This window comes from Rhinolophus hipposideros (assembly GCF_964194185.1).
Source record: "Rhinolophus hipposideros genome assembly, chromosome: 13".
NCBI lineage: Eukaryota > Metazoa > Chordata > Mammalia > Chiroptera > Rhinolophidae > Rhinolophus > Rhinolophus hipposideros.
The window spans coordinates 48,413,863-48,435,431 of NC_138059.1; the positions used below are offsets into that span (position 1 = coordinate 48,413,863).

The 21,569-nt window shown below is 37.0% G+C and overlaps 1 protein-coding gene across 7 annotated transcripts in view; it reads left to right on the forward strand.

The window, feature by feature from the left end:
• The window catches only part of SNTG1 (syntrophin gamma 1), an 894,682-nt gene that overhangs the window by 547,574 nt on the left and 325,539 nt on the right, over positions 1-21,569 (forward strand). For all 7 annotated transcript variants that reach the window (XM_081070081.1, XM_081070082.1, XM_081070080.1 and 4 more), the window contains one exon: positions 2,109-2,239. In XM_081070081.1, the coding sequence (XP_080926207.1) occupies positions 2,109-2,239 (131 nt within the window). The remainder of the gene's footprint in view (positions 1-2,108; positions 2,240-21,569) is intronic.

The following is a 21,569-nucleotide window of genomic DNA, read 5'->3' on the forward strand; positions in this document are numbered from 1 at the left end:
ATATTAAATGTGCTATGATAGATGTGTTGGCACTGGAATCAGAAAGATGTAAGTTTCTGCTAATCCTGGTCCTGTCATTTGCTGGCTGGATGACTTGGATAAATTATTGACCATAGAACTGCTCAGGAGTGGGCCATATTATCAGTGTACTGGAGTCTTGCAGAAGGTTTGAACTATATGCTGATATGGGCTGAGTTATAGGGCAGCTTGGTGGGACCTGGGACACTTACAATACCTATGGTTAGCTCTGGCCTGACCACAGAAACATAGTCTGTTTATCCTTGTGTGTCACACAGGATTATCATTTCTTCAAGTGTCCTCATGAAGAAGAGGTGGGGAAGCAATAATTTAATGAGTCTAAAAAAGCTTTAAGTTTTTTGTTTTGTTTTGTTTTGTTTTGTTTTGTTTTGTTTTGTTTTTGTAAGCATAGCCTTGTAATACCTTTATATTTGGAAATAGGCACAATAAGGCACAGTTTAAATAACTTCCCCTAGCTTTAAAGGACAAGTTAGTTGGGAAATTGGGATTTTGAAACCAGGTGGTCTAATTCTGATTTGGAGCCTGAACCCTCACCACCCTGCCCCCAACTGACCCCATGCTGACCATCTATAACATCTGTCATGAAGGCCAGAAGAAAGACAAACATGAAACCTAGGTTTTTGCCTTTGCAATTACCAGATAAGCATTAAAGGCAACTGTCTTGCATCAAAGGATTGTGTCTTAGACCAAAGTGCTCACTGAATCACTGGTAGGGGACCCCTCACTGAGTGGTCTTATCCAGTTAACCCTACTGGGTGTTCTCAACTATTCTAAGGATTTAGTAGATTTGTATTTGCACAATTGGTGGCAAACAACATAGTAATGCCAAGAAACACTCAACCTTTAGTGATAATAATGGAAGGTATTTTTTTCCTGAAGCAATTTTAAATAAATTAATATCCGAAAGATATTAGACTAAGAGTTTCAACATGACTAAAACAGAACCTTCTAACATTGTCACTCAAAAATTAAAGAAAAGAGAATCCTACCGCCGCGCCAACTATAATTTTATATATATAATGTGATGGCTCGGTGCGAGTTCGGAGGGATAGTGGATGGGGGAGGGGGTTCACAGTGTAAGGGATATAAATGATGAACGTCTAAGTATTACCTTGTCTTGTACACCAGAAACTAATAAATTAAAATAAAAAATAAAAATAAAATAAAGAAAAGAGAGAAATCAATATCAATAGTTCCCTGATCAATTTAAGCTTTCGCTCCTTACCACCCATGGCAACTTAAATATGAACATTATTTTATGTGCTAGTGCTATGAATATTTTTTTTTTACTATTCCCCTATCCCCTTACCTTCTGATAACCACTAAACTACAGCCATGAAGAAATTTTAACAGTGAAGCTCATATGGTGATAGAAGCATAAATCAACATCAAGTGAAAATCTCAAATTTTATTCAAATCTCTTTCCTCCATACATAAGGGAAAAAAAACACAGACTTCTAATGAAACATAAAATACATGCAATTTTTAATTAGCAGTATTTGACTTGAGAGTAAAACAATATAAAAAAATACAAACATTTTATAAACATTAAGTTAAAACAGTGGACAAATATTTCCTTGAATAGTTTTTAAATGTTGTTTTATAAGAATATTCATTATACTCAAAAATATTTACAAATAACTGATAAATCACACAGACTTATATCAGTGTTTTGTGCTTAGCAGATACTCAGAAAATATTGGCTACTTGGATGAAGTACAACTTATTTTTATTTGTCACTTACTAGTTCATTACAATTACAGTTTGACCTCATCTTTACCATTTGTAAAATGAAATCAGTGATGTAAGATGAAATCAGTTCTATCACACTTTTAATTTTTCTTTCTTCTCCCAACCCATTTTTTTCATGTTTCACTATGAATATTAATCTCAACAACTTGCTCCTCACTTTCTTATAGAATTACATTAATAAAGAAGTTAAATACAGTTTTATTGTCAATGAATATAGATTTCTTCTTGTGGTAGTCTGTAAATGTCTAAGGATTTGTTACATAGAAACTCAAAACAGAAAGAAAAAAAACAGTACTGAATATTAGTATTTTTTTCAGGACACATTATCATGCTCCTCATGGCCGACATCTCCAGGCTTGAGATGGGAAAAGCAATGGTGTGACCTTAGACTGATCCCTCTACTTCATTCTCGTTTCTCTCAATATGTGCCTGGGACAGATTTGAGTCGGTGAGTTCATGTTACTGAGTTCTAATTTACTGTTGATTGAAAAAGAGACATTTAGTGAAACTTTTAACATAGTATGCTTATGATCCTTTTTTTCAGCACATTTCTAATAGGAAAAGAAAGAGCTAGAAAAGAATAGTATAGTACAGTAAAATATTTATGAATCCGGTAATAAAAACATAAATTAAAACCCTGACTCTAATACAAACTTTTGTAATGGAATCAGTGTCTTTAATAGAGATAGTGTCATCAGATTTTTAAATATTTCTTGTGTCCTCTTTAATGAGTTATTTATATTCCTCAAAAATTACATAGTTCATTTAATAGCAAAAATTATTTTCATGTAGTGTATAATGTTCTCATATTATTATAATTTTAAATAAGTGTGGGGGCACTAAATATGCCTTCCTTTTTATTCTTGAATTTTGTATTTTTCTCTTTTATCTTGGTCACTTTTGCAACGGGGTTGTAAATTTTATTAATTTATTTTTCAAAGGACTAATTTGGGGCTTTTTTGAAGGTCTTCTGCATGTGTACGTATAGTAAATCACAAGTCTCCTCTTCTTTCTTGATTGTTTCCATTCCTTAAATCCTATGGCTTTATTATTTGTTCTTACAGTTTCTTGAGATGGAAATTCTAGGGCACCAGAAAGTTTCCTGTAAAGAAGAGTAGAGTACATATTTTAAGCTTTGTAGGCCTTAATGTCTTTGTCACAACTACTCAGCTCTGCCCTTGTATGATAAAAAGTTAAAAAACGACGTCATAGAAATGGAAGCGCGAAGTGAGGCCCTTGAAATCTACCCTGGAATTTATAACACGTTGAACAACTGTAATTCTACAAAGGACTCCCAGTGTAGCAGACAAGCAAGACTAAGAGGCATGCAACTGATATCATCTCAAGGTGGGCAAATTGGGCAAGCAGGGGAGGAGGGAAATGGGAAGTGTGGACACATGGGCCACGTAGGCACAGGACCTAGGTACAGACCTAGCTCAGTTCTCCAAGCTTCCAGCATTCTGGACCTACCTCAGACATGGGAGAGGGAAGAATTCAGACTGCTAGTGCTCCTGTTATGACCCACAGTCTCGCCTGAGGGAACAGCATATCATACGGCTGAACCAAATGTTCATGGCAGAGACCTCAGAGCAAAGATTAAGAGAAGAAGGGTAAAAATGGAGCTTTAATTCCTCACTGCCAGGTAGAGGATGGAAGGATTAGGAACTGAGCTTAGCCGACCCCTCCTAACCTTCCAGAGCTCGCCCACCTCAACCTGCCCAGTGCTAGAAGCAGAATGGTAGCAGTGTCAGATATTTGCAGTTCTCAGCACTGTGGCCTGCAGCTACTAACTGAAAGCAAAAAAAGTTCTAGGGAAGGAGGGAGCCTTGGGTGCAGAACAGGCTGTACTGGTGGTCCTGCCATTACTCACAGCCTCCTCTCACAACCCGTCCTTCCCCACCTATCTGGGCGGATCCTTGCAGGGGTAAACAGGACCACTGAAACACACAGGCCCTGAATCTGGTGCTAGAAGAGTTTCCTAACTTCAGAAGCTTTCCACATCCCCCAACACAGGCGGTACACTAAGACCCAGGCAACCTACTCACAGAGGAAAAGCCCCCTCCAGGGAATGCTCCAATTGTTTCAGAAGCTGAAACAGAGCAGAGAAATATAACATTACAGTGAGAGAGAATTAGAGGCTATTGCTGGAAAGAAAATAAAGCATTTTGCCAACACCTACTGCAAAGCAAAGAACTTTTCCTAACAACCTATCACAAAACCCACTCCTGTAGATGACTAGGAAGAGAAATAATAATTTACTAATTACCATGAATAAACTACGTAGCAAGGCAGCTCAGAAAAAAATGAAAATTCTCCAGAAAATGAACTTAAAGACATGAAAATATGTGACTTAAATGACAGAGAATTCAAGAGTGCAGTTCTTAAACTACTCAATGAGATGCAAGAAAACACAGACAGGCAGTTTAATGAACTCAGAAACACAATCAAATAACAAAATAAACATCTTAACAAAAAGATTGAAAATTTTAAAAAGAACTAAATAGAATTTCTGGAGATTACGAACTCAATATAAGAAACAAAGAATGGACTGAGATCGGAAAAAAATGGCGGCGTGAGGTGAGCCTCTGTAACGCTCCCCTGGAATTTACAACGAATCAGACAACAATAACTCCACAAAGGACTCCTTGCACAGCAGACAGGCAAGACGAAGAGGCCCACTGCTGAATTCACCTCCAGGTGGGTGAATCGCGCGAGCGGGGGAGAAGGGAGAGTAGAAGTGCAGAGACGGAGCCTAGCGGGCGCAGGACACAGACCTAGCTCAGTGCTCGGAGCTCCCTACTCCCGGATCTTCCGCAGCTGCGGAAGAGGGAAGGACTCGGACTGCTAGGGCTCTGCTTACGGCCCACAGGGCTGAGGGGGCAGCATACAAAACGGCTGAACCCAACGTTCCCGGCAGCAAAGACTGAGGGAAGAGGGCAGAAATCGGCGGTTTAAGCCCTCACTGCCGAGCAGAGAACGGAAGCCTTAGGCACGGAGACTAGCCTTCCCCTCCCTACCCTCCCAGAGCTCGCCCCGCCCCCACCTGCCCAGTGCTAGAAGCCATAAAGTAGCAGTGTCGGATCAAAGGACACAATATTTGCTGCTCTGAGAACTGTGGACCGCAGACACAGATTCGCAGCTCAACTAGTTCTGGCAAAGGGGAGGGAGCTGAGAAAGCAGGACTGGCTGTGGTGGTGGTCGCTGCCATTGCTCTGGGCCACCTCTCACAACTCACCCCGCCCCTGGCCCCACCTATCGGGGCGGATCCCTGCAGGAGTAAACAGAACTGCTGAAACAAACGGGCTCTGAATCTGGTGCAGAAAGAGCTTTGGAACTTCAAAAGCTCTTCGCATACCTATCAACCTGTTGCAGAAGCCACTCCTGTAGATGTCTAGGAAGAGAAATAGTAAATCAGTGATTGCCATGAATAACCAAGACAACAAGATAGCTCAGAAAGAAAGTGAAAAGTCTCCAGAAAAGGAACTTAGAGATATGCACCTTTGTGATTTAAATGACAGAGAATTCAAGATTGCAATTCTGAAAAAACTGAACGAGATGCAAGAAAACACAGAAAGGCAGTATAATGAACTCAGAAAACAATCAAAGAACACCATGAGCATTTTACAAAAGAGATTGAAATCTTGAAAAAGAACCAAATAGAATTTCTGGAGATTAAGAACTCAATAGAAGAAATTAACAATAAAATATCCAGCTTAGGTAGTAGAGTTGACCAGATGGAGGAAAGAATCAGTGACATCGAAGATAGGAACCTGGAATTTACACAGAGGGAAGAAGAAAGAGACTTGAGATTTAAAAGTAATGAAAGAACTCTACAAGAACTTTCTGACTCCATCAGAAAGAGCAATATAAGAATAATGGGCATACCAGAAGGAGAAAAAAGAGGGAAGGGAACAGAGAATATATTCAAACAAATCGTCGATGAGAACTTCCCAAACTTGTGGACAGAACTGGATCCTCGAATCCAAGAAGCAAATAGAACACCTAATTACCTCAATCCCAACAGGCCTTCACCAAGGCACATTGTATTGAAGCTGTCTAAAATCAATGACAAAGAAAGAATCCTCAAGGCAGCCAGGGAAAAGAAGACGGTAACTTACAAAGGAAAGCCCATTAGATTATCATCAGATTTTTCAGCAGAAACTCTACAAGCTAGGAGGTAATGGAACCAAATATTCAAACTATTGAAAGAGAGAAATCATGAGCCAAGAATAATATATCCAGCAAAGATCTCCTTTAGATATGAAGGAGGAATAAAGACCTTTCCAGACATCCAGAAGCTGAGGGAATTTTTTAATACACGACCTGCACTACAAGAAATACTAAAGGAGGCTATTAGACCACCATCAACAGGGACAACTTGTGGCAACTGAAACATAAAAAGGGGGAGCGTAAAGGCCTGAACTGGAATATGGGAATAGAGAAAGTAAGCGTACTGAAGAAACTGGAATACTCTAAATATCAAACTTTCTTTTACATAAACTCAGGGGTAACCACTCAAAAAACATCCAAATCTGAAATATATACTGTAATAAAAGAAGAAACAGAGGGAAACACCATAGAATACCACCACACAGAAATAACAGACAACAACAAAAAGGCAAAGAAACAATGGAGACACAGCCATACCAGAAAACTAAAGACAGAATGACAGGAAATCCTCACATATCAATAATCACCCTAAATGTAAATGGACTGAACTCACCAATAAAGAGACACAGAGTAGCAGATTGGATCAAAAAACTAAACCCAACCATATGCTGCCTACAAGAGACACATCTCAGCTACAAGGACAAGCATAGACTCAAAGTGAAAGGGTGGAAATTGACACTCCAAGCAAATGGTATCCAGGGAAAATCAGGTGTAGCCATAATGATTTCCGATGAAACAGACTTCAGGGTGAAAAAGATAACAAGAGACAAAGATGGACATTTCATAATGGTAAAGGGGACTATACAACAAGAAGACATAACAGTCATCAATATTTATGCCCCCAATCAGGGAGCACCGAAATATACCCAGCAACTACTAACAGAACTAAAGGGAGAAATTGAACAAAACACAATTATACTAGGGGACTTAAATACATCATTGACAGCTATGGATAGATCATCCAAACAGAAGATAAATAACGAAATCGCAGCCCTAAATGACACATTAGATGAAATGGACATAATTAACATATATAGAGCACTTCATTCTAAAACATCAGACTATACATTCTTTTCTAGTGTACATGGAACATTCTCAAGGATAGACCATATATTGGGACACAAAATCAGCCTCAGCAAATTTAAGAAGATTGAAATCATACCAAGCATATTCTCTGATCACAAAGCTTTGAAATTGGATATCAACTGCAAAAAGAAAGCAGGAAAAAACACAAATACATGGAGATTAAACAACATACTTTTAAAGAACGACTGGGTCAAAGAAGAAATTAGAGGAGAGCTCAAAAGATACATAGAAACAAATGACAATGAAAATACATCCTACCAAAATTTTTGGGATGTCGCGAAAGCAGTTTTAAGAGGGAAATTTATATCATTACAGGCCTATCTCAAGAAACAAGAAAAATCCCAAATAAATAACCTCATGTTACACCTTAAAAAACTAGAAAAAGAAGAACAAGCGAAACCCAAGGTCAGCAGAAAAAAGGAAATAACAAAAATCAGAGCAGAACTAAATGAAATAGAGAACAAAAAGACAATAGAAAAAATTAATGTGACAAAGAGCTGGTTCTTTGAAAAGGTTAACAAAATTGACAAACTCTTGGCTAGACTCACTAAGATAAAAAGAGAGAAGACACTAATTAACAAAATCAGAAATGAAAAAGGGGAAGATATCACGGACACCACAGAAATGCAAAGGATTATCCGAGAATACTATGAAGGACTATATGCCACCAAATTTAATAACTTAGAAGAAATGGACAAGTTCTTAGAAACATATAGCCTTCCGAGGCTGAATCATGAAGAACTGGAAAATCTTAACAGGCCGATCACCAGTAACAAAATTGAATCAGTCATCAAAAACCTTCCCAAAATCAAAAGTCCTGGACCAGATGGCTTCACCAGTGAATTCTACCAAACCTTCAAAGAGTATCTAATACCAATCCTGCTCAAACTCTTCCAAAAAATTGAAGAAGAGTCAGTACTCCCTAACTCATTTTATGAGGCCAACATTACCCTGATACCAAAACCTGGTAAGGACAACACAAAAAAAGAAAACTACAGACCTATATCTCTGATGAATACAGATGCTAAAATCCTAAACAAAATTCTAACAAATCGAATACAACAATGCATTAAAAAGATTATTCATCACGACCAAGTGGGGTTCATCTTTGGGGCACAAGGATGGTTCAACATTCGCAAATCTATCAATGTGATACATCACATAAACAAAATAAAGGACAAAAATCATATGATTCTATCAATTGATGCAGAAAAAGCATTTGATAAGATACAACATCCATTTATGATTAAAACACTTACTAAAATTGGTATAGAAGGAAAATACCTCAACATAATAAAGGCCATATACGACAAACCCTCAGCTAATCTCATAATTAATGGTGAAAATCTGAAGCCCTTTGCTCTACGTTCAGGAACACGACAAGGTTGTCCCCTATCACCTCTGCTTTTCAACATAGTGTTGGAAGTCCTCGCCAGAGCTATCAGGCAAGAGAAAGAAATAAAAGGCATCCAAATTGGGAATGAAGAAGTTAAATTGTCACTCTTTGCAGATGACATGATGCTGTACATAGAAAACCCTAAAGACTCCACCAAAAAGCTATTAGAAACAATCAATGAATACAGTAAAGTCACTGGCTACAAAATCAACGTACAAAAGTCCATTGCTTTCCTATATACCAACAATGAAATCTCAGAAAAAGAGATAGAAAAAACAATTCCTTTTGCAATTGCAGCAAAAAGAATAAAATACCTAGGAATAAACTTAACCAAGGATGTGAAGGACTATATTGAAGAAGACACAAAGAAATGGAAAGACATTTTGTGCTCATGGATTGGAAGAATCAACATAGTTACAATGGCCATATTACCCAAAGCCATATACAGATTTAATGCAATCCCCATTAAAATCCCAATGGCATTTTTTAAAGAAATAGAACAAAAAATCATCAGATTTGTTTGGAACCACAAAAGACCCCGAATAGCCAAAGCAATATTGAAAAAAAAGAACAATACTGGAGGTATCACACTCCCTGATTTTTGCTTGTACTACAGGGCAATAATCAAAACAGCTTGGTATTGGCGGAAAAACAGACACATAGACCAATGGAATAGAATTTAGAACCCAGAAATTAAACCACATAAATACGGACAGATAATTTTTGACAAAGAAGCTAAAAACATACAATGGAGGAAAGACAGCCTCTTCAATAAATGGTGCTGGCAGAATTGGATAGCTACGTGCAAAAGAATGAAACTGGACTGCTATCTGTCACCATGTACCAAAATTAATTCAAAATGGATCAAAGACTTAAGCATAAGACCTGACACAATAAACTGCATTGAAGAAAACATAGGTACTAAAGTTATGGACCTTGGGTTCAAAGAGCATTTTATGAATTTGACTCCAAAGGCAATGGAAGTAAAAACTAAAATAAAGGAATGGGATTATATGAAACTGAAAAGCTTCTGCACAGCAAAAGAAACTATTGACAAAATAATGAGGCAACCAACTGAATGGGAGAAGATTTTCGCAAACGGTTCCTCTGATAAGGGGCTAATATCCAAAATATACAAGGAACTCATGAAACTCAACAACAAAAAAACAAACAACCCAATTGAAAAATGGACAGAGGACCTGAAGAGACATTTCTCCAAAGAGGATATACAAATGGCAAATAGACATATGAAAAAATGCTCAACATCGCTAATCATCAGAGAAATGCAAATGAAAACCACAATGAGATATCACCTCACCCCAGTCAGAATGGCTTTCATCAACAAAACAAATAGTCACAAGTGTTGGAGAGGCTGTGGAGAAAAAGGAACTCTCATACACTGTTGGTGGGAATGCAGACTGGTGCAGCCGCTATGGAAGGCAGTATGGAGGTTCCTCAAAAAATTACGAATAGAATTACCATACGACCCAGCAATCGCTCTCCTGGGTATCTACCCCAAAAATATAAAAGCATTTCTCTATAGAGACACGTGTACTCCAATGTTCATTGCAGCTTTGTTTACGGTGGCCAAGACATGGAAACAACCAAAATGTCCTTCGATAGATGAATGGATAAAGAAGTTGTGGTACATATACACAATGGAATACTATTCGGCGTTAAGGAAAGATGATATAGGAGCATTTGTGACAACATGGATGGATCTGGACAGTATAATGCTAAGTGAAATAAGTCAGACAGAAAAAGCAGAGAACCCTATGATTTCACTGATATGTGGTATATAAACCAAAAACAACAGAAGAACAAGACAAACAAATGAGAAAGAAAAACTCATAGACACAGACAATAATTTAGTGGTTACCAGAGGGTAAGGGGGTGGGGGGTGGGTGATGAGGGTAAGGGGGTCAAATATATGGTGATGGAAGGAGAACTGACTCTGGGTGGTGAACATTCAATGGGATTTACAGACGATGTGATACAGAATTGTACACCTGAAATCTATGTAAATTTGCTAACAATTGTCACCCTAATGAATTTAATTAAAAAAAAAAAGAAACAAAGAATGAAATAGCCAGCTGAGGTACTAGAGTCAACCAGATGGAAGAGTCGACCAGATAGAAGTCGACTAGAGTCGACCAGATGGAAGAAAGAATCACTGATATAAAAGATAGACATCTGGAAATGACACACATGGAAGAAGAAAGAGACTTGAGACTTAAAAGAAATGAAAGAACTCTACAAGAACTTACTGACTCCATCAGAAAGAGCAATATCAGAATAATGGGTGTACCAGAAGGAGAAGAAAGAGAAGGAAACAGAGTATATTCAAACAAATAGTTGATGAGAACTTCCCAAATTTGTGGAAAGATCTGCATCCTCGAATCCAAGAAGCAAATTACCTCAATCCCAACAGGACTTCTCCAAGGCACACAGTATTGAATCTGTCAAAAAATTAAAGACAGAGAAAGAATCCCCATGGCAGCCAGTGAAAAGAAGATGGTAACATACAAAGGAAAGCCCATTAGGTTGTCATCAGATTATTCAGCAAAAACTCTACAAGCCAGGAGGGAGTGGAACCAAATATTCAAACTATTGAAAGAAAGAAATTATGAGCTAAATATAATATATCCAGCAAAAATATACTTTGTATATAAATGAGGAATAAAGAACTCTCCAGTCATACAGAAGCTGAGGGGATTTTCTAACACACGACCTACACTACAAGAAATAGTGAAGGAGGCTATTTGACCAGCATAGTAGGGATATATTGTGACAATAAAATTATAAAATGGGGGAGAGTAAGGTAAGGCCTGAACCAGAATACGGGAATGGAGACAGTAAGCATGCTGAAGGAAATGTAATACTCTAAATATCAAACTCCTTTTTAACATAAACTTAATGGGAACCAGTCAAAAACAATCCAGAACTGAAATATATAACATAATAAAATAAGAAACAGAGGTAAAATCATAGAATACCACAACACTGAAATAATAGACAGCAACAAAAAGAAAACAAAAACACACAAAAACAAACAAACAAACAAACAAAAAGAAAAAAAATGGAGACACAGTCTTACCAGAAAACCAAATATAGAATGATAAGAAATCTTCATCTATCAATAATCACCCTAAATGTAAAAGGACAGAAATCACCAATAAAAAGGTACAAAGTACAAGATTGGATCAAAAAACTAAACCCAACCATATGCTGCCTCCAAGAGACATATCTCAGCAACAAGGACAAAGAAAGACTGAAGGAGAAAGGGTGGAAATTGACTCTCAGCAAAAGGTAGCCAGAGAAAATCAGATGTAGCCATACTGATATCAGATGAAAGAACTTCAGGATAAAAATGGTAACAAGAGACAAAGATGGACATTTCATAATGGTTAAGGGGACTATACAACAAGAAGACATAACAGTCATCAATATTTATGCCCCCAATCAGGGAGAACTAAATATACCTAGCAACTAATAACAGAACTAAAGGGAGAAATTACCAAAACACAATTATAGTAGGGGACCTAAATACATCACTGACAAATATGGATAGATCATCCAAACAGAAAATAAAGAAACGTCAGGTTTAAATGACATATTAGAAGAAAGGCATATAATCAACATTTATAGAGCACTTCATCCTAGAACATCAGACTATATAGTCTTTTTTAGTGTACATGGAACATTCTCAAGGATAGACCATGTACTGGGACCTAAAACTAGCCTCAGCAAATTTAAGAAAATTGAAATCATACCAAGTATAGTCTTTGATCACAAGGCTTTGAAATTGGATGTCAACTGCAAAAAGAAAGCAGGAAAAACCAAAACCATGAGGAGATTAAACAACATACTTTCAAGAACGACTGTGTCAAACTAGAAATGAGAAAAGAGATAAATAGATACATAGAAACAAATGAGGATGAAAATACATCCTACCAAAATATTTTGGATGCAGCGACAGCAGTTTTCTTTTTTTTTTTTATTAAATTTATTGGGGTGACAATTGTTAGTAAATTTACATAGATTTTAGGTGTACAATTCTGTATTACATCATCTATAAATACCATTGTGTGTTCACCACCCAGAGTCAGTTCTCCTTCCATCACCATATATTTGATCCCCTTTACCCTCATCTCCCACCCCTCACTCCCCTTACACTCTGGTAACCACTAAACTATTGTCTGTGAGTATGAGTTTTTGTTCCTCATTTGTTTGTATTGTTCTTTTGTTGTTTTTGGTTTATATAACACATATGAGTAAAATCATATGGTTCTCTGCTTTTTTTTACAATTTTTTGGAAGAGTTTGAGCAAGATTGGTATTAGATCCTCTTTGAAGGTTTGGTAGAATTCACTGGTGAAGCCATCTGGTCCAGGACTTTTGATTTTGGGAAGGTTTTTGATGACTGATTCAATTTTGTTACTGGTGATCGGCCTGTTTAGATTGTTTAGTTCTTCATGATTTAGCCTTGGAAGGCTATACGTTTTTAAGAACTTGTCAATTTCTTTAAAGTTATTGAATTTGGTGGCATATAGTCCTTCATAGTATTCTTGGATCATCCTTTGTATTTCTGTGGTTTCCGTGATAACTTCCCCTTTTTCATTTCTGATTTTGTTAATTAGTGTCTTCTCTCTTTTTATCTTGGTGAGTCTAGCCAAGGGTTTGTCAATTTTGTTAATCTTTTCAAAGAACCAGCTCTTTGTCACATTAATTTTTTCTATTGTCTTTTTGTTCTCTATTTCATTTAGTTCTGCTCTGATTTTTGTTATCTCATTTCATCTGCTGACCTTGGGTTTCACTTGTTCTTCTTTTTCTAGTTCTTTTTCTAGGTGTAACATGAGGTTATTTATTTGGGATTTTTCTTGTTTCTTGAGATAGGCCTGTAATGATATAAATTTCCCTCTTAAAACTGCTTTCGCGGCATTCCAAAAATTTTGGTAGGATGTATTTTCATTGTCATTTGTTTCTATGTATCTTTAGAGCCTCCTCTAATTTCTTCTTTGACCCAGTCATTCTTTAAAAGTATGTTGTTTAATCTCCATGTATTTGTGTTTTTTCCTGCTTTCTTTTTGCAGTTGATATCCAATTTCAAAGCTTTGTGATCAGAGAATATGCTTGGTATGATTTCAATCTTCTTAAACTTGCTCAGGCTGAATTTATGTCCCAATATTTTGTCTATCCTTGAGAATGTTCCATGTACACTAGAAAAAAATGTATTGTCTGATGTTTTAGGATGAAGTGCTCTATATATGTCAATGATGTCCATTTCATCTAATGTTTCATTTAGGTCTGCTATTTCGTTATTTATCTTCTGTTTGGATGATCTATCCAGAGCTGTCAATGATGTAGATAAGTCCCCTAGTATAAATGTGTTTTGATCAATTTCTCCCTTTAGTTCTGTTAGTAGTTGCTGGGTATATTTCGGTGCTCCCTGATTGGGGGCATAAATATTGATGACTGTTATGTCTTCTTGTTGTATAGTCCTCTTTACCATTATGAAATGTCCATCTTTGTCTCTTGTTATCTTTTTCACCCTGAAGTCTGTTTCATCAGAAATCATTATGGCTACACCTGATTTTCTCTGGGTACCATTTGCTTGGAGTGTCAATTTCCACCCTTTCATTTTGAGTCTATGCTTGTCCTTGTAGCTGAGATGTGTCTCTTGTAGGCAGCATATGGTTGGGTTTAGTTTTTTGATCCAATCTGCTACTCTGTGTCTCTTTTTTGGTGAGTTCAGTCCATTTACATTTAGGGTGATTATTGATATGTGAGGATTTCCTGTCATTCTATCTTTAGTTTTCTGGTAATGCTGTGTCTCCATTGTTTCTTTGCCTTTTTGTTGTTGTCTATTATTTCTGTGTGGTGGTAGTCTATGATGTGTCCCTCTGTTTCTTCTTTTATTACAGTATATATTTCAGTTCTGGATGTTTTTTGAGTGGTTGCCCTTAAGTTTATGTAAAAGAAAGTTTGATTTTTAGAGTATTCCAGTTTCTTCAGCACGCTTACATTCTCTATTCCCATATTCTAATTCAGGCCTTTAGTCTCCCCCTTTTTATGTTTTGGTTGCCACAAGTTGTCCCTGTTGATGGTGATCTAATGGCCTCCTTTAGTATTTCTTGTAGTGCAGGTCGTGTATTAGAAAATTTCCTCAGCTTTTCGATGTCTGGAAAGGTCTTTATTCCTGCTTCATATCTAAAGGAGTTCTTTGCTGTATATATTATTCTTGGCTCATAATTTCTCTCTTTCAATAGTTTGAATATTTGGTTTTATTCCCTCCTAGCTTGTACAGTTTCTGCTGAAAAATCTGATGATAATCTAGTGGGCTTACCTTTGTAAGTTACCGTCTTCTTTTCCCTGGCTGCCTTGAGGATTCTTTCTTTGTCATTGATTTTAGACAGCTTCAATACAATGTGCCTTGGTGAAGGCCTGTTGGGATTGAGGTAATTAGTTGTTTTATTTGCTTCTTGGATTCGAGGATCCAGTTCTTTCCAGAAGTTTGGAAAGTTCTCATCGACGATTTGTTTGAATATATTCTCTGTTCCCTTCTCTCTTTCTTCTCCTTCTGGTATGCCCATTATTCTTATATTGGTCTTTCTGATGGAGTCAGAAAGTTCTTGTAGAGTTCGTTCATTTCTTTTAAGTCTCAAGTCTCTTTCTTCTTCCATCTGTGTAAATTCCAGGTTCCTATCTTCGATGTCACTGATTCTTTCCTCCATCTGGTCAAAACTACTACCTAAGCTGGATATTTTATTGTTAATTTCTTCTATTGAGTTCTTAATCTCCAGAAATTCTATTTGGTTCTTTTTCAAGATTTCAATCTCTTTTGTAAAATGCTCATGGTGTTCTTTGATTGTGTTTCTGAGTTCATTATACTGCCTTTCTGTGTTTTCTTGCATCTCGTTCAGTTTTTTCAGAATTGCAATCTTGAATTCTCTGTCATTTAAATCACAAAGGTCCATATCTCTAAGTTCCTTTTCTGGAGACTTTTCATTTTCTTTCTTAGCTGTCTTGTTGCCTTGGTTATTCATGGCAATCACTGATTTACTATTTCTCTTCCTAGACATCTACAGGAGTGTCTTCTGCAACAGGTTGATAGGTATGCGAAGAGCTTTTGAAGTTCCAAAGCTTTTTTTGCGCCAGATTCAGACCCCAAATGTTTCAGCAGTTCTGTTTACTCCTGCAGGGATCCGCCCAGATAGGTGGGGCAAGGGGCGGGGTGAGTTGTTAGAGGTAGTCCAGAGCAATGGTGACGACCACCACCACAGCCAGTCCTGCTTTCACAGCTCCCTCCCTTTTGCCGGAACTAGTTGAGCTGCGAATCTGTGTCTGCAGTCCACAGTTCTCAGATCAGCAAATATTCTGTCCTTTGATCTGACACTGCTACTTTATGGCTTCTAACACTGCGCAGGTGGGGGCGGGGCAAGCTCTGGGAGGGTAGGCAGGGGGCGGCTAGTCTGCGTGCCTAAAGCTTCCGTTCTCTGTTTGGCAGTGAGGGCTCAAACCATCGATTTCAGCCCTCTTCCCTCAGTCTTCGCTCTGAGGTTTCCGTGAGTGAGCGTTGGGTTCAGCCGTGCTATATGCTGCCCCCTCAGCCCTGTGGGCCATAAGCGGAGCCTTAGCAGTCCGAGTCCTTTCCTCTCCTGCAGCTGCGGCAGTTTGGGAGCAGTGAGTTCTGAGCACTGAGCTAGGTCTGAGTCCTGATTCACTTACGTGGAGGTGAATTCAGTAGTGGGCCTCTTCGTCTTGCCTGTCTGCTGTGCAAAGAGTCCTTTGTGGAGTTATTGTTGTCCGATTCGTTGTAAATTCCAGAGGAGCGCTACATAGGCTCACCACACGCCGCCATTTTTCACAACTCCCCGACAGCAGTTTTAAGAGAGAAATTTATATCATTACAGGCCTATCTCAAGAAAGAAGAAAAATCCCAGATAAATAACCCCAGATTACAACTTAAAGAACTAGAAACAGAAGAACAAATGGAACACAAAGTCAGCAGAACAAAGGAAATAATAAAAAACAGAGCAAAACTAAATGAAAGAGAGAACAAAAAGACAATACAAAAAAATCAATGTGACAAATAGCTGGTTCTTTGAAAAGATTAATGAAACTGACAAACCCTTGGCTAGACTCACTAAGATAAAAAGAAAAAAAGACACAAATAAACAAAATCAGAAATGAAAGAGGGGAAGTAATCACGGATGCCACTGAAATATAAAGGACCATCCAAAAATACTATGAAAAACTATATGCCACCAAATTCAATAACCTAGAAGAAATGGACAAGTTCTTAGAAACATATAGCGTTCCTAGGCTGAATCACAAAGAATTGTGAAATCTAAATAGACTAATGAAAATCTAAATAGACCATAAGGAAATTGAATCAGTCATATTAAACTTTCCCTAAAACAGGAGTCTGGGACCTGATGGCTTCACTAGAGAATTCTACCAAACATTCAAAATGGATCTAATACCTATCCTACTCAAACTCTTCCAAAAATTGAGGAAGAGATAGTACTCCCTAACTCATTTAATGAGGTCAACATTACTCTGATACCAAAACATAGTAGGGATAACACAAAAAAAGAAAATTATAGACCAAAAGCTCTGATGAATACAGATCTAAAAATCCTAAGCAAAATTCTATCAAATCGAATACAACAATGAATTAAACAGATTGTACATCACTACCAAGTGAGGTTTTTCCCAGTGGCACAAGGATGGTTCAACATAAGCAAATCCATCAATGTGACAGAACTCATAAACAAAATGAAGAACATAAATCATACGATTATGTCAATAGATGCAGAAAAAGTTTTTGATAAGAAAAGTGTTATCCATTTATGATAACATCCATTATAACAACATCCATTTAATAAAATAGGTATAGAAAGAAAATATCTTAACATAATAAAGGCTGTATATGACAAAAGCTTAGCTAATATCATAATTAATTGTGAAAAACTGAAGCCCTTTGCCCTTTGTTCAGGAACACGACAGAGCTGTCCCCTATCACCTCTGCTTTCCAACATAGTATTGGAAGTCCTAGCCAGAGCAATCAGGCAAGAGAAAGAAATAGAAAGCATCCAAATTGGGAATGGAGAAGTTAAATTGTCACTCTTTGCAGATGACATATTTACCCTAGAAGAGGGTAAACTGGGTCAAATATATGGTGATGGGGGGAGAACTGACTCTAGGTGGTGAACACATAATGTGAGATATAGATGATGTATTATAGAATTGTACACCTGAAATCTGTATAACTTTATTAACAATTGTCATCCTAATAAACTTTAACTTATAAATAAATAAAAGTATTTCATACCACACAAAAACACAAAAAGTCTTCATTTTTTTTTTAATCTTCAGGTAAAGAAAGAAGTCATTAGGGGCCATATCAGGTTAGTAGTGAGGGTTTTCCAATACAGTTATTTGTTTACTGGCTAAAAACTCCCTTACAGAGAGTGCCTTGTGAACTGGAGCATTGTTGTGATGCAAGAGCCGTAAATTGTTGCCAAAATTTCAGATCGTTTTTGTCTATTTTTTCACGCAGAATTTTCAGCACTTCCAAATAGTAAATCTGGTTAATTGTCTGTCCAGTCGGTATAAGTTCATAATGAATAATCACCCTAATATAAAAAAAAAAAAAAAGTTTAGCAACATTGTTTTTACTCTTGATTTAGACTGACGGAACTTTTTTCATCATGGAAAATTGGTTGACTTCCACTGTGCACTTTGACACTGTTTCAGGGTCGTGTTGGTACACCCATGTTTCATCACCAGTGATAACATGGCCCCAAACATTGTCTTTCCTCTCCAAAAGGTCTTGGCAAACTTTGACTCTCCTTTGCTTTTGTTCATGGTGAGTTCCTTCAGGGCCATTTTTATACATACCTTTCTTATGCTAAGATTTTCAGTTAAATTTCCCATTTCTCTACTAATGTTTAGTTGTTCTGCTATGCTTCTCACAGTCAGGTGACAATTTTGTTGCACAATATAATGAATTTTTTGCAATGTTTTCTTCAGTTCTGCTCATTACTGGCCACCCTGACCTCTCTTCATCAGTGACACGTTTTCTCCTCTTAGAAAAATGTTTATTCTATTTGTACACTGCCATTTTATTCATGGCATTATCTCCATAAACTTGAACTGACACGCCCCTGATTCTTTTTCCATTCTTGCCAAGATAACAATAAATTTAATGTTTATTCATTGCTCTAATTCAAGCTCAGACATTCTCATTGCAGCACACAAAAACATGCAAGAACAATAGTGAACGTTACTCAGTAAGACACTGCATCCACATGACCACAGCCAAGAATCAGTGATATAAGAAGGTTATGAAACCTTATTGAACTGTTTGTACAGTGCTGCCAATGTAAGGGCATGGTGGCAAGTTTAAAAACTTAATTGTCATACCTTGTATGCATGGCCCCTTAAGAGGAGCACCTGGGACTTCAGCAGCCCTCTATCTCACTCAGCCACAATCCCTGTTTGTTTCCGCATCCAGTAGTTATGGGTACTTCTTTTCTTGGCTCTGAACCCAAGTTGGGAGCCCCAAGTTGGGGAACCCAAGTGTGGGACGGTGACCCTTCGGACCTCTCAATTTTATACCTGCCAAATTTTAACCACCACACGTGGTTGTGGGACTAAGCTGTTTTTCATCTCTACCCCTTCTAACAGTCTCGATGTGGCTTCTCTGTATTTTTCATTAGAGGACTGTTCATCTAGACTTAAGGTGATTCTCAATGATGGTTGTTCTGTAATTTAATTGTAATTTGATGTGGTAATGAGAGGAGGAAAGCACAGCGTTATACCAACTCTGCCATTTGGACCACATCCTTAACTTTTTTTATTTTTGATCTATGAAATGCGCCTCTTCTCAGCTGCACATGCTTGCATGTTTTTTCTTTTTCTTTATTTGTTTTTAATCCAAAGGAAAAATCTTAGTCTGTTAATTGGATTATTTAGTCTAGTTAGTTTTAATGTAATTACTTATATATTTGGAATATCTAACTTTTTAGTATATTTTGTTTGTTTGTTTTTGTTTTCTTCAAATAAAGTTTATTGGGGTGAGAATTGTTAGTAAAGGTACATAGCTTTCAGGTATACAATTCTGTATTACATCATCTATAAATCACATTGTGTGTTCACCACCCAGAGTTAGTTCTTTTTCCATCACCACATATTTGATTCCCTTTACCCTCATCTACCACCCCCCTCCCACATTACCCTTGGGTAACCACTAAACTATTGTCTGTGTCTATGAGTTTTCGTTTCTCATTTGTTTCTCTTGTTCATATGTTGTTTTTGGTTTATACACCACATATCAATGAAATCATATGGTTTTCTGCTTTGTCTGACTTATTTCGCTTAGCATTATAATCTGAAGATCCATCCCTGTTGTCACAAATGGTACTATTTCATCTTTTTTTAGTGCCAAATAGTATTTCATTGTGTATATATACTACAACTTCTTTATCCATTCGTCTATTGAAGGACATTTTGGTTGTTTCCATGTCTTAGACACCGTGCAGTGAACACTGGAGTACATATATCTTTATGGATAAATGTTTTCAGATATTTTGCGTAGATACAAAGGAGAGGGATTGCTGGGTCATATGGTAATTCTATTCTTAATTTTTTGAGAAACCTCCGACACTGCCTTCCATAGTGGCTGGACCAATTTGCATTTCCACGGACAGTGTTATGAGGGTACCTTTTTCTCCACAGCCTCTCCAACACTTGTTACAGTTTATCTTGTTGATGATAGCCATTCTAACTGGGGTGAGGTTATATTTCATTGTGGATTTTATTTGCATTTCTCTGATGATTACAGTTTTTGAGCATTTTTTCATATGTCTATTTGCCATGTGTGAGTCCACTTTGGAAAAATGTCTCTTAAGGTCCTCTGCCCATTTTTCAGTTTGATTGTTTTACTGTTGTTGAGTTACATGAGTTCCTTTATATTTTGGATATTATCCACTTACTGGAGGCGTTGTTTGCAAAAATCTTCTCCCATTCGGTTGGTTGCCTCATTATTTTGTAGACAGTTTCTTTTGCTGTGCAGAAGCTTTTAAGTTTGATATAGTCCCATTCATTTATTACAGCTTTTTCTTTCCTTTTATTTGGAGTCAAATTCATACAATGCTCTTTGAACCCAAGGTTTATAAGTTTAGTACCTATGTTTTCTTATATGGAGTTTATTGTTTCAGTTCTTATGCTTAAGTCTTTGATCCATTTTGAATTAATTTTGGTACATTGTGAGAGATAGCAGTCCGGTTTCATTCTTTTGCACGTGGCTTTACAATTCTGCCAGCACCATTTGTTGAAGAGGCTATCTTTTCTCTATTGTATGTTTTTTACTTCTTTGTCACAAATTATCTGTCCATATTTATGAGGTTTTATTTCTGTTTTCACATTTTTATTCAATCGGTCTATGTGTCTGTTTTTCTGACAATACCATGTTGTTTTGATTATTGTAGCCCTGTAGTACAAGCTAAAGTCGGGCAGTGTGATACCTCCAGCATTGTTCCTTTTTCTTAGGATTGCTTTGGCTATTTAGGGTCTTTTGTGGTTCCATACAAATCTGGTGATTTTTTTGTTCTATTTCTTTAAAAAATGCCATTGAGATTTTGATGAGGATTGCATTAAATCTATATATTGTATTGGGTAAAATGCCCATTTTAACTATATTGATTCTTCCAATCCTTGAGCACAGAATGTCATTCCATTTTTTTGTGTCTTCTTCAATTTCTTTTAAAAATGTCTTATACTTTTCACCATATAGGTTTCACATCCTTCGTTAAGTTTATTCCTAGGTATTTAATTCTTTTTGTTGCAATGGCAAAGGAAATGTTTTCTTTATTTCTCTTATTGAAATTTTATTTTTAGTATATTGGAATGCAATAGACTTTTGGGTGTTGATTTTGTAGCCGGCAACTTGACTGTATTCGTTGATTGTTTCTAAGAGCTTTTTGGTTGTCTTCGGGGGTTTTTATATGTAACATGTAGCGTCATGCCATCTGTAAAGAGTAACAATTTAACTTCTTCATTCCCAATTTGGATACCTTTTATTTCTTTCTCTGCCTGATTGCTTTGGCGAAGACTTCCAA